Below are 14,387 nucleotides of genomic sequence, written 5' to 3' on the forward strand. Positions count from 1 at the left end.
AAACTTATTGATTTTATTTTCTACACATTAATACATCTTGACATGTGTTCCATTGATAGCACGAAAAATATAATATAGTCTGTATTCAGCTTCTTACCATGTTTTCTCCAACATGTAAGCCTACTTTGTCATTGTTGCACGGATTCGGATTCGTAACTGTGGGATGTTATTCACTAGAGTCTTCCGTACGCTACTACATCACTATTGTGCTGCCAAAATGTCTTGAGTCGCGGCAAAAATGCGAACTAAAGCTCACACCCTCACACACCCACGCGTTGAGCCAATAAGGGTTCAGCTGTTGCTAAGGGAGAGAAAGCGAGTGGAATTCTTTCAGCCGATAGCAGCGCTTGCAACGAAAGACTAGGGATCAAGTCAATGTGGTATATTTATACCTGCGCACATTTTTGAGCAGTTTCCATTTTTATTTGTGTCATTGGCGCTGCGTAGTGAGCAAACGGACAACTTCAAGTCATGAAGATCTGGCCTTTTGTTTGGTGTTACAGTTATTTCACAATTCTTCATACTTCGTTCACAGGAATTAATTGAAATTAGGGAGATTTAAATGGAACACGCTATATGTTCGTTTTGTTGAAAAATCGAACTGGATCAGAGTACCATTTGACTTCGATATGAATTAGAAAATTAATATTTATGTGGAATTAGGTTATTTTGTTTTTGTCTTAAACATGAAGGTTCTCTTCATAGGCTGCGTAAATTCCAGTTATCCGTTTCATGACGTCACTACTGATTGAGCCATTCATTACAGCTCCGTATGGACACATTTAAACTTAGCTACCATCTTAGACAATCTGTAGAATGACAGAATTATTATTTTTTAAGAGTAAAATTGTCAGTACTTTTTCTCTAGTTTTTTGTATTATACTTAATTATGTTATATAAAAAATAGATTATTTGTATTACTGTACAACAACAAATAATAAGCCTAATATTTTCCTTCGCTGCCGACAGTGTGACTCAAAACTTATAAAATGATAAGATGACGTTATTTAATTGGGATCCTTAAAATGAACTAGTCGGACATTAGTTTTAAGCTATCTTATATTTCTCGGTGTATGCAGGTAAGAATAGTCCTTTACAGTAGCAGAACAACATTACCTAACAGTTAATTGGAGGTCATATTTCTAGAGTTAAGCTAAAGAAAAGAAGACGTAAAATCTCATAATTTCTTCATACGTAATTTTAAACGTTTTGATTGCTAAATTTCGTCACATACTTGTGACATATCTTGAGGCATGTCAATATTAGCAGTTCTTGAGAAGAAAGATTTCAATAGTTACCAAAGGCCTCTCTGTTGGTCTACTTTTTTTATTATTATTATTATTATTAGTAGTAGTAGTAGTAGTAGCAGCTACTGCGCGTTTTGATGCTTGTAGTGCCAATGATTTCTGGTGGTTCGGGTTCCACCTTAAACTGTAGGTCCGCGTCTTATATAACTTAGGTGCCGAAAAAAAACGTTAAATTTCAACAAACAACAATTAGTGTGCTCCTTGTGGGTATATGGTTAGCGTACGTGTCTTTGGGGTGGCAGACCGGGATTCGATTCCAACTGGGAGCTAATGTAGCTCGGACCCCACATTAAGCCGTAGATCCGCCTCACATGTAATCTCAGTGCTAAATAGATCGCTAAACTTAAATTCAAGTTAAAAATACAACCAACAATTAGTGAAGCTATACTTTGGTAGCCGTGCCAAGAAAGAAAAAAATAAGTAAATGCACTGAATTTAATGATATTAGACACTGCAAGGTGCAGACTCTCCAGCAATTTAAAGTTAGTTCTGAACAATCTCTGTATACCCTCGAAGATCAAATCGCGAACCCCATAGGAGTGCTATTGCTTTAAATACTAGAATTTTTAAACTATAAATTAAAAAAAAAAAAAAGTTTTCTTGGATATTCGCATTATACCAGCATAATTGAAATAAATAAATATCCTTTAGCATCATAACAAAGTTTCTTTAAAATGTATTGCTATATTATTGTAAGTGGTAAATAGGGAGGAGAAACATTACAACTGGAAACATTACAACTGTCCCAAAGATGGATTTATGTTTCTTCCCTTTTCAGCAGGGGCGTCATTTCGTGCATAACTTGCTGTGAATCTAATATATAAATTGGAATGTAGTAACTTCATGCTATATTTCGAGTAGATCCTAAAGGCACGATAAGCAGACATTTGTTATACAGTGTACAGTATAATGAAATAGCCTTTCATGTTTTGTGGTTTGTCACAAAGAATCAAGACATGTGATTGTGAAATACTCTGTTTTTTTGTAGTAGTAGGAGTAGTAGTCGCTCAATGTCGATGGGAAGATAAATGGATTCGAATAGGTCTCTGCGGTATATTTGGTAGCATAAATCGAATAATAGATTGGTTGAAGTTGTACAAGTTTATTTTATTTCCCCTTTCACGAAACATTGAAGGACCCACCTCATAAATAAAAGAATCTTCTGCCTAATTCCACTCTTGTATAAATGCCAAGTTAAAAATAAGGAGGAGTTAAGAAATCTCATAATAAACTCAAGGATTGTAGTATACCTTACTTATGCCTGTTTACATATTCTTTTGTTATTGAATGAATAAATAGATGTTTTCTGAGCCAACAGCTTTCACACCATTTCCCAGAGTAACGAAAAATAGGTTTTGAGAGTAGAGCGACTGAGACCCATAAAATTTCAATTTTAATGTGTACTCAGTGGTCTTCAAGATCTAACGTTGAATTCGTATAGGTGTCTTCAGGAAACTTTGCTGATTGCACAGTGTATACCATAAGTGCATTGTCATATTTTGCGTTTTCTTTTACCTTAATTTCGTTCCTTAATTGACGTAATCGAATCGTTTCTTCTTTTAATGTACAATCCGCGGCAAAAAACCTGCAACATGAGCATATAAGTTTATTGTGAAATGACGAAGTCTTTTGCTCCAAAATAAGTGTGCACGGGAGGAGGCCGAGGTTTATCCTGGCGTGATTCGTTCCACTTGGACGTTATGTTCATTCCCTGTGCTATTAGGCGTAGTTTCACAATAAACTTACATCCTCATGTTGCAGGTTTTTTGCCGCGCATTGTACAAAGAATGTTACGGGTAGTATTTTACAGAAATCGATCTTTCAGTCCAGAGTTACAGGCAAAAGAAAAGTTGTAGATGTTGTATTTAAGAGCTTGATTATGCACACACACACACATAATAATAATAATAATAATAATAATAATAATAATAATAATAATAATAATAATGTACTCTGGTAAAGGCAGTAAAAGAGATCACACGAAACTTATTTGTCTGTAGTATAGATACCCACCGTTTAGACCTTAACGGACGGACTCTCAATTAACTAACTCGGTCAGAACGATCACTCTAGCTAGAATTGAAAAAGAAACTCAAAATTTTGTTAGCATACATGAGATATAGTCATCCTGAAAGTCTCCATTATCCGTTAAGACGTAGACGAACTGACTCCATTTACAAACTCAGCCGATTTAATTACTCTAACTATATATTGCAAAACATAATTAAAAAATTCCTAACATATGTGGCGCACGTAAAACGTAGGTTAAATGGTAAATCCTGTGGTTTTTAAAGTACGACTATATGTAACATCCTACAGCAAATAATCTTTTCGTATTAATGTTCCGACTTTCCTTATGAAAGAAAGAACTGTATATAGGTGGTAGGGATCTCACATACAGATAGACGTATATAACTTACAGCTAACGATGTAACATATGTATACGTATGTAATATACGGAAGACTGTTAGATGTCAGACATCGTGCAGCGGCATGATGTAACATCTAAGTGGGGAAAAAGGCAGTACGTATGTAGCATATGGATAATATATGCTCTGTACAAATTTCCGTAGTAAACACATAGGTTTCGTATATTTGTACAATATACATATCTCTATCTGCATAACGGATTTTTCTGTGTAGAGGTCGTCGCCGTTACCAGTTAAAATGTTAACGAGTTGACTTCATCAATGAATTCAGCCGAGATAATCGGATTTAGCTAATATTGCCAAAAAAAAAAAAAAAAAAAAATCCCTTACATGTACAATGCTGGAAATTGGTATAAAGGCAGAGAGACATTTGAAAATAGAAGAAGGCAAGAATGCCGAGGATGGATAAAGGTGATCTATTTACAAAGTAACATTATATACTGTACAAAATCAAAGGCATATCGTTTGCTAATACGTCATTGGCACGTGTAGTATACACAAAATTATAAATTAGACGATTTTCGGGTGGAAATTAGTATAAAGGCACCCAGTGTCTTTGACAAAAATGAAAGTATAATTTAAAGTGCACAATGGAAAATGAGTGTTCAGTACTTGATTGCCCCTCCCTTCTTCTGAATGAATTGGAATAATGCGCTTCGGCATTGTTTTTATGAGATTTGTTAGTTGCTGTTGAGGAATCGCTGACCACTCTTCTCGTATCGCGTTTTTCAACCCAGCAATGGACCCAAATTGCCGTCCATTGCGATAAACATTGCGCGCAAGGATGCCCCATAGGTTTTCTATCGGGTTAAGATCAGGGCTTCTCGCTGGCCACTCCATGACCTTAATGCCTTTGTTTTGAAACCACTGTAGAGTTGCTGCTTCCCTGTGGATAGCAGCGTTATCCTGCTGGAAAATCGGGTTTTGATCGTCCAACTCCTCATACATCCGCAGCAATTCTATTTCTAACATCTCTGTGTACGTCGATGAATTCATCTTGGTGTTGAGCCATGCAATGTTGGTTGTACCTTTAACACAAAACGCTGCCCAAATCATAACACTTCCTCCACCAAAATTTCTGCTCATTTGCACTTGCTCTTTTTCCCTAAGGTCATGCCAATAGTATTGAAAACCATCCGGACCATCTAAATTGAACTTCTTCTCATCACTAAACACAACGTGATTCCATTCGGATGTCCACGACATATGTGTTTGCGCAAACTGGAGTCGCGCCTGCTTGTGCGTCGCACTTAAGGGTGGTTTACACTTCCGTTTCTTGAATGTAAAATGTGGATCTTGATTCAAAATTTGACGCACCCTTCTGGATGTGACAGATAACTTGCAAGCAGCAACAATTTGGGAAGATGACATATTTCCGGCCCTTGCCTTGCGCACAATTAATCGTTTCGTGGACTCCAAGAGTTTTCTCGTTCTACCATACTTCCCGTTTTTTCCATATTGTGCACCCAACCGAACGTAATTATCAACTACACAACCTGAACGATTTAACCGTTTTGCAATTTGCCGATTTGACAGGCCCATTTCCTTGTATGCACAGCCACATGCTTGTTCCTTACTCGACAACAATTTTCCACGAGGCATGGCCCACACAACAGCTCACAGACGTTCAAACCCGCGCTTCTCTTATCGCACTGTGTCAGCTGATTCTCAAAGGCGTATCAGGGGTAGTGCTGAACGTGTAGAGGGTGCCAATCGACAAGTAACCATGGGTGCCTTTATACCAATTTCCACCCGACAATTCTCATTTTTCTTTTTGTGTAAATTACGTGTGCCAGTGACGTATTAGCAAACGATATGCCTTTGATTTTGTACAGTATACAATATTACTTTGTAAATATATCACTTACATCCATCCTCGGCATTCTTGCCTCCTGCTATTTTCAAATGTCCCTCTGCCTTTATACTAATTTCCAGCACTGTATATAGCTATAGATTGCCATCGTTGCGATTGATGTTATTGATGTGATATCATGGCTCAGACAATTTTCAGTACTATGTAGGAACAAGTTAAACAATTTTTCATGAATTAAAAAATTGTCTGTCCTGGAAAAATTGAAAAACTTTTTATGAGTCGAAAAATTTTCATTATTTTGCAGGAAAAAGTAAAACAACTTTTTGTGAATTGAAAAGTTTTATTCCTCTGTAGAAACAAGTGGAAAAAGCTTTTCAAAAGCCGGACAATTTTGGATATTATGTATTGTGATGTTAGGTGGAAATTTTTCCACTATATTTAACTGCACATTGAACAAAATTGAATTTCTGTAGAGGAAAGTTAGTCAGCAACAAATTATAATTTTCCAATTAGCTTTCGGGAACCGGAATTTTTTTTTTATATTTCAAGTTGGGAAGTAAAAATTTACATAGTGTTTCTCTCTCTCTCTCTGCGAGCTCCTTCGTTGCTAAGCGTTAGCATACGCACCTTTGGCATGGGAGACCTACCTTCGATTCCCGGCGGGAGCTCATGTGGATCTGATTCCACGTTAATCAGTAGGTCCCGTCTCATAGCTTCGCTGCTGAAAGGGACGTTAAAATCAAAATCAACTCAATTCAACTCTCTCTCGATCCCAGCTCGCGTCGTGTGGACAAACACCGTGCTCGTGGGTTTTCTCTTGGTTCTCCCGTTTCCTCCCACTTTCTTCATTCCACCATTTCATTCATTTCTCATAATCACCGTCTTCTTTAGCCTAACCGGCATAACTGTGGGACGTAAAATTCAAAGATTTCATTTCATTTATGGAGAGATCTTCATCCATCAGTGGTTCGACAAAGGTTGAGAATTTTATATATAATGTTTGTGTGTGTTTTGCCCCCCCCCCCCTTACCATATGGACCAAGTTACGCTTATGTCAAGAATCGCCTGGAGGTGCGCAATTTTCTGAGTGTTGGATTAACTCAAAAGATTTCCTACATCGGATTATCATGAAATTCGGCTCTCTTACGAGAGTCATAAATTGCCAAGACATTCGTACCAACCTCATAACTTTCTTCTTCCTCTCCTGCTCCCCTCTAAAAGTTTTCAAGGGCGTACATATGTCTGCATTCCTGGTAGAAAAAGGAGGTACACACATACACATATGTATTATTTGGATGTTAGTGTCAACATTTCGGACTGAATTTGGATTTAAACGGCATCACAAGTGTCACTGTTCATCTCAGAAACCCCGAAAACTATGAATTCAACACTAATATTGGTCATTTTCGGTAATTTTATATATATATATATATATATATATATATATATATATATATATATATATATATATATATACACCCTTCCCCTCCACTATGTTGCACCGTCAAAGTGAAATGATAGAAACGATCCCAAGCCCGAACCTCGTTTATGTTGAAAATTTGATCGAGATCGGTCGGGTGGTTCAAGAGTTAGTAAGTCAAACACAGTGACTTTCATTTTTATAATACAGATTTGTCCTCTAACATAAATAGCGTAACCTAGAGACGTTAAATTTAAAAAGAAAGAATAACAAGAACCTAAAACTTAATTTGTTAGGTCCTAAAATTCCTGATAATAATCTAAATCAACATAAACAAAAATAAGTCTATGTAAAATTCAGTTAAAATTGTACATTCAGTACGTAAAAGTGTAAGCAAAATACAGAAATTTTTAATATATGAGTTACAGAATTTATAAGAATATTAGCCTGAAAAACTAATGTGGAATGGATAGGTGTGTTGATGTTGAAAGAACACACAACCAATATGGTGGACGAAGCGCTGTGTGAAAGAAGTGGATTTGGTAGGAGCTTACGATTTTTCCTTAATAAGATTAGCAGGCGATATCATGTATCCATAGCAACGATTCACCTCAACTCCTGTGAAGGACGTCGGTAGCAAATATAGAGGTGTGTTATTTTGATATTACAAGTTTAGTTTATGTAAATGAAAACCCGTCAAAAGCAGAAACACGATATTTATAGCAGTGGTTTAGATTAAATCATAAATTGAGAAAGAAGCTTATCGTTGCAAGCGTTAATAGAAGCAGAGTAAATTAGTTTTCATTTTTTATATACTTATCTTCTCCATTAAAAAAAAAAAAAAAGTTAATACGAACTCCATATTGATTCCATTCGATAACTTGTTTTGATGAACTGTTCATGCAATTTAATTTGCCACACCCGTTCTGAAGGTCATATACAATTAACGTGAATTGCTGATAATTATTGCAACTAATTTAGCAAACAACTCCTCGTAAACAAATGTGCTAATTATGAACACCACCAATTAATTATATTTTTAAAACAGAAAATAAGCAGAAATAGGTTGTATGATATAATAATGTTCGAAGATCAGTTTTCTCAAATAACATTTCCTTTCTCAGTTATTCTTAAGTAAATAGCACAGTTTGTTTGCAATCTAACTGTAAATGAGATCAAATCTAATTTCAGGCATGAAGTGGTATACTTATGTTAATTAGATATTAATTTAAGAGATGTAATGGAAGATGAAGTTTCAGTTGTAAATGTACAGCATTATTTCATTCAGTTGAATCCTGGTTAAATGCTTTCTTTCATCCCATAGTAAGTACGAAGACGGACGGATACATCTCAGTATGTAGTCTTGTCGAAAAAAGGCCACCCACTTTGCTTTAGATGACTATAACCTCAGTAATGTAGTCGCTACTGATTCGATTCCTGGCGGGGATGCTCGGTCAGAAAACTGTATAAGCCTTTTCAGACTAGCCGTCCTGGGTGTTGCTCTTTCACATCAGGCAAATACCAGAATGATACCTAACATAAAAGATCCCAGACCACTTTCTTCCTTCTCCACTTCCTTGGATAGTGTGATCGCCGGGGGACGTTATCCGTCATACGTGCCGGGTTTTAATAGCTATTGATGCCGAATGCGTAGAAATATCATTCGTAATTCCTAGAAGACTATATTCTGGCAACCGCATGTAGAACCGTATAAGAAATTATCTTACTTTGGCTCTAAATTTAAAAAATGAAATCATCATTTGGTCAAAGAAAATCCATATTTGTTTGATCTAATTCCAACTGTAGGTACGAGTGCAAGGTTTTTTAAAGAGAGACGGGTGGGCAAAATTTTTGGAACAACATCGTGCACCTGCTTCCGCCCTACGCATTAGTTTACTGTAGAAAGTAGATTTGAGATGCGAATTACCGAAAATTCAAGAGAAAGAGAAATGAATTTCGATGTGACCTATAAAAAATTAAGAGAAAGAAGAAACAAATAGAATGAATTGCAGTTTGATATAGAAATGTATATATGAAAAAATCCACGTGAATTAGAGTAAACCGACTGACAACATAATTCCAAATATATTTTTCTTGTTATATTTCTCCATAATAGCAATTACCAACATACACATACAACACACACACACACACACACATGAGTTTTCTATAGTTTACAACGTACAATATGAGGAAAGGTCTAGTGTAAGTTCGGAAAAACGACTAATAAGTTAATAAGCAGATACCATAAAGGTAATAACTATTAAATAGTCAAAGAAAAGTTACAATTAACGTCAGACGTGTTTGTGGTGAAAAGTATCTCAAAACGAGTCATATGATTCCTTCTTGTTACAAATTTTGGAACTAAATTTAAGATGACTGACTTCAAAATGACCGCTATGATGATAGCCTACTATTTAGTAGTTGATGCGGTTCTACCTTAATTAGCCCTATTCAAAATATGGTGTCACTTCCTCTAGCTTCTTTAAAATTATAAGGTACACTCATGTCCAAAATGATTGTCGCATATCTATAAGTGTTTTCTTGTAAGAATATAATTTGATAATGATTTTGGAGGGTACTTTTACTACTGATACTGTGTGTATAATCGGGAAATGTATATTTGTGGCGATTTCATAGGAAAGGAACTATAAATACGAAAATTACAATGAGTAAAACAAAATGTTGCTAAATAGACAAGATAGTTTTGTTTTAGTTTTCTTTGTCTTATTTACTGGTCTTTTGACATGAAATTTGCCACATACATGTCTTTGCTGATTATGCACATACTAACATTATAAGAAATACCGGGCGAATTCGTTATCAAATTATATTCCTAAAACGACATTTTTATAGACATGCGGCATTACTTTTGGACATGAGTGTACCTTTGCCTCACATTGTATATTACAAATACGTTGAAAACTTTAGGTCGATTGAGGCACTATTTAATATTATTCAATTGAGCCCATGTTTCTCACCGGTTATTTTGGTATATGAAACTGTTTAGAGGGGGTGAGAAAAAAGTTTCGGACGTCGTTGTGGTGTGTGGTGGTTGCCAATCGTGAAATAAGTCATGAATAAATAATGCATTCTTTGACAATATTAGTAGAGGGCCGCAGTGGCTCAGTGGTTGAGCTTTCACATCTGGTGGTTCGATCTCAGTTCGCGCCAAACACCGTGTGCGTGGGTTTTCTCGAGGTTCTCCCGTTTCCTCCCACTTTCTTCATTCCACCATTGCATTCATTTCTCATCATCACCGTTTCCTTTAGCCTAACCGTCATAACCGTGGGACGTAAAACTTAGATTTCATTTCATTTAACAACGTAATACTAGCGTGCGTTTAACATGGGAAACATGTTTATGGGTTTCCTCTCACATTATCGTTCCACGAATTCTTTCATAATCATCCGTCTTCTTTAGCCTGTGGGACGTTAAAGATCATTTCATTTTTACACATGCTTATGCAATATTGTGGCTGATCGATTTCCAGTAATATGTGTGAATCATAGAAACCATTTTTCCACCTGTGACAGTGTTCAAAGTTGCCACGCCTGTTATTTTGTGAAGTAATATTGCCACAAAGAGATACAAAAGCTGAAAACTATTTCGCCTTAATTCGTTAAACATTTTCTCTGCTGCAGAGCTGCTTAGGTCATTTTGAATTCAATTCGCGTTCAGGGCCGCGGTGACTCAGTGGTAGAGCGTTCACCTCTGGTGCTTGGGGTCCCGGTTTCGATCCCAGCCCCCGCCAAGTGAACTTTGTGGTGGACAAACACCGTGTGCGTGGGTTTCCCCGGGGTTCTCCTGTTTCCTTTCATTCCATCAATTCATTCATTACTCATCATCACTGTCTCCTTTAGCCTAACCGGCATAACCATGGGACGTAAAACTCCAAGATTTCATTTCATTTTCAATTCGCGTTCAACAAATGTTTTTCAGCTTTCTGATCATATCTTACAATCAAATTCAGCAGTTCAGTGTAGTTGTTCCAATCCCTTCTTTGCACAAGAAAACCTCTATCACTAATTAGACATTCTCTTTTTCTATTTGTTTTCACATGTTCGGTTGTTTTAACTATCGCATAGTGATGTTGGTAATCTGGTTACCGTCAATTCTTGTGCAATCGATTGTCTGAGACTGACCACTACTGAATTCTGAGACGTTCCAAACGCCTTTACAATAACAAAATAAACGTGACTAACATGACAGTTTATCAGTTGATAAACATTCAGTTAAACGTTTCATACAATTTGGCTGACTACTTGGAAAATGTCTAGTGTAAGATTTTATTTTTCTTTTAAATTCTGTAAGCCTGACTTTAAAATAACAGTGTATTATTATAAAATCCAGTGAACCTAACAGACTCATATTCACTTAATCTGTCATATATGGCTGGTTCATTTCTATGCAAAACGAAATTTCCGAATTCGTTAACCTAGAACAGGTACCACTCACCCGTTCCGTTGTCATCTTAATTGCACAAGTTTAACTAGCATTATGGAAACCGAAGCCTTTCCGATTTTTATAAAAAAGAATGGTACAATATCACATATAACGTTAAAATAAAGAATAAACAAATTCCTTTATTCCTTAGCAAATTAAAATTACATAAACAAACTGAACTGTGTGATGCCCTAAATTTCATTATGCCCAATACACTCATAGGAACAGGACAAACGCACAGTTTCTTCTGTTTCGTCGCTGTGTTCGTGTCTGCTCAATTTCATTCGGAAGAAAACATCTCTCTCACCACCGACAGCAGCAAAGCAGACAACGTGGAGCTTGCCTGCAGCAAGGCAGCTAATTGACGTTTTTCCTTAAAAATGTAGGTTTTATAATAACTTAAATCTCACTTAAATTATTAATATTAATATGAGAAGCACAAAAAGAAAGAAAGAGAAAGGCTGTTCCATCTGTTTCATGGAGAATTCACCGCAGATATATATACACTAAATTCATATATTCTTCTTTGTTTGTATTGAATTGTCATTATTACTAATGTATTCGCACTTAGTATTATTAAAAGAACAAGTTACCCGATTTATTTGGTAGTATCATATGGAAAAATGTCCGTATTATTATTGCTGTTCTCTGGATTTCATCTGCGTATAATAAAATACAGGCAGGAATGTATTCAATAAAAGTTCATTTCGTTAAGAGAATTATATTGTTTCCTCAGAAAATAGTTTCTTTGTAAGTCATAAATCCACATAGAAAAGTCTCGAAGTATTGTGAATTTCACTACATACTTTGCGAGTGCTGAGAATTTAACTGAGAAAAAACAATTCCCTTTGATAATTATAAATATAGGTATCCTTTTGTTGGAGTTGCATTTTTTCAGTACAGATTATTAATATGGTGCTGATCTATTAATAATTTGTATTTAAAATTTTGCTTTTTTTCAGTTGTGAAGGATGCAAAGGTTTCTTCAAACGAACAGTGCGCAAGGATCTGTCGTATGCCTGCCGAGAAGATAGAAACTGCATAATTGACAAAAGACAACGTAATCGATGTCAATACTGCCGTTACCAGAAGTGCCTGGCAATGGGAATGAAAAGAGAAGCTGTCCAGGTATAAATATAAAGTTTGGCTCATTCTGGCCTTTTATTCTTTGTTTAGGGAACATTTTATCGATAAATGAATGAAAATGAAAGATCCATGTATATACGGATGTGTAATTTTCATTATTCTTATAAAATCGAAAAAATACATTGATATTATTTATTGAACTAAATTGTAACAATGTAATAATTACATCATAATATTTGTACAGCAATTCCCAAAATTAGTAACACGGATGAAACACCAAATGTTTAGTGTATTTAATTATATCGAGACTTCTTTAGTATAATTGAGAGTTTTTTCCTTAGATTTTGAAATGTAAATATAAATGTGATAGAAATATCACGTGATAAAATTACTCCAAGTTCACAGCCCTTGTCAAAGTGCGCTATACTTAATTTTCTAGAAATATACCTTTATTATACGTTAGATGTTTTATACATATGAATATTTCCTGTTTCTATGTTCCGTATCGTTAAATTTGAATACTGTTCCGATAAATTTCTGCTTTAACCAGGGAAGAAAATCCAAATATTTCGTAGTATTATTTCATTCATTCATTCTTTGTTACTGCAGCCATAGCTTCCGATTATCAACCATTATTTTCACCCCGTTATATGGATTATATATCATTTCATAGGTCTTGCTGTTCCTTAGTTTCTTACCCAAGACTTCGCTGTCAAGACTTTCTTTTATTATTATTTATTTAATGTTAAAAAATGCGAGACTCATCCTTGTATAATGTAATTTTATGTAAGCTTATTAAATTACGAATATCATAGCCATGCTTTATTTATTGACAGTTATTTGTTATTTAGTTTTACAAATAAAAAAATCCAATAAGGACTCATAAAGAAAATTCAGTATTATTTCATTACACAAGTTACATACAGTAAACATTTTTTTTTTTAAATAGTAGAGCTTACTGAATGCTACTTACCCTAGTTTTGGAGCAAGTATAACTTAAATAAAAATACAATTTGACCAAATCAAATACATAATGTTATCTGTTCTGGCTTACCTCTAAACGAGATAAACAAAAATATTCGTATCCTTCTGCTATTCAGAAGTATGATTGGCTTGTGACGCAATATTCCCACTTTTTAATAAGACGTTACCTTGCATCTCTTCGTGATAACCTGTCTTTTAAGACTCGACTAGCAAAACAGCACCATCACTTTTGATTGTAAGAGTATCAATCGTGTGTCCTTACCTGTGGGATTTCGAAGCCCTACACGTGGTTCTGATAAGAAAACCTTTCCTGACTTAACCATTGAGTCTTCGCACACTTTTACAATAGCGAGCCTTAAGTTACCTACTTTCGTCTAAATAATAAACTTGTGTCCCTCTTCCATGTAGCGACGCACTTGGTGAAGATAATTCCTTTACCACAATGTAATATCGTCTCTTTCAGTGATAATGTTTTTTTGTTACTTCCCTTCACATAAATTCAAACCCGATACCTATTAAATTCGATACAAACTTGTTCGTTTCAAGTTAAGCAGATCTGGGTCACCGTTTATCACTTCAAGAATTTCAGTGATGGTTGGGGTTCATTACCGAAGAAAAACTAATGTATTTTAGCACAAGTAGGTCTTTTTTTTTTTTTCTGTTCAGAATCATTACCTTTCTGGAACACAGTCCTAGCACATTTCCTTTGCTTTTCCGGTGTCACAAAGTTTTTCTTTGCGAGCACTCCACCAAGATAATCCCGTAAATTCTGACGTAAGGTCGTATGAATGTTTCACAGCTGATTCAAGTGTAGTTTAGCTGAACTTACTGAATACTTTTAGCACAAGCTGCCTTCGCACAGTGTGACAAATGACGATTCTATTGGGACGAAATTGTTGAGA

The 14,387-nt window shown here is 35.5% G+C and overlaps 1 protein-coding gene across 3 annotated transcripts in view; it reads left to right on the forward strand.

The window, feature by feature from the left end:
* Positions 1-14,387, forward strand: part of LOC145675198 (retinoic acid receptor RXR-alpha-B-like) — a 175,206-nt gene that overhangs the window by 127,710 nt on the left and 33,109 nt on the right. For all 3 annotated transcript variants that reach the window (XM_081745577.1, XM_081745573.1, XM_081745576.1), the window contains exon 4: positions 12,378-12,543. In XM_081745577.1, the coding sequence (XP_081601703.1) occupies positions 12,378-12,543 (166 nt within the window). The remainder of the gene's footprint in view (positions 1-12,377; positions 12,544-14,387) is intronic.

Source organism: Thermobia domestica, chromosome 2, assembly GCF_964235325.1.
Source record: "Thermobia domestica chromosome 2, izTheDome1.hap1.1, whole genome shotgun sequence".
Lineage (NCBI taxonomy): Eukaryota > Metazoa > Arthropoda > Insecta > Zygentoma > Lepismatidae > Thermobia > Thermobia domestica.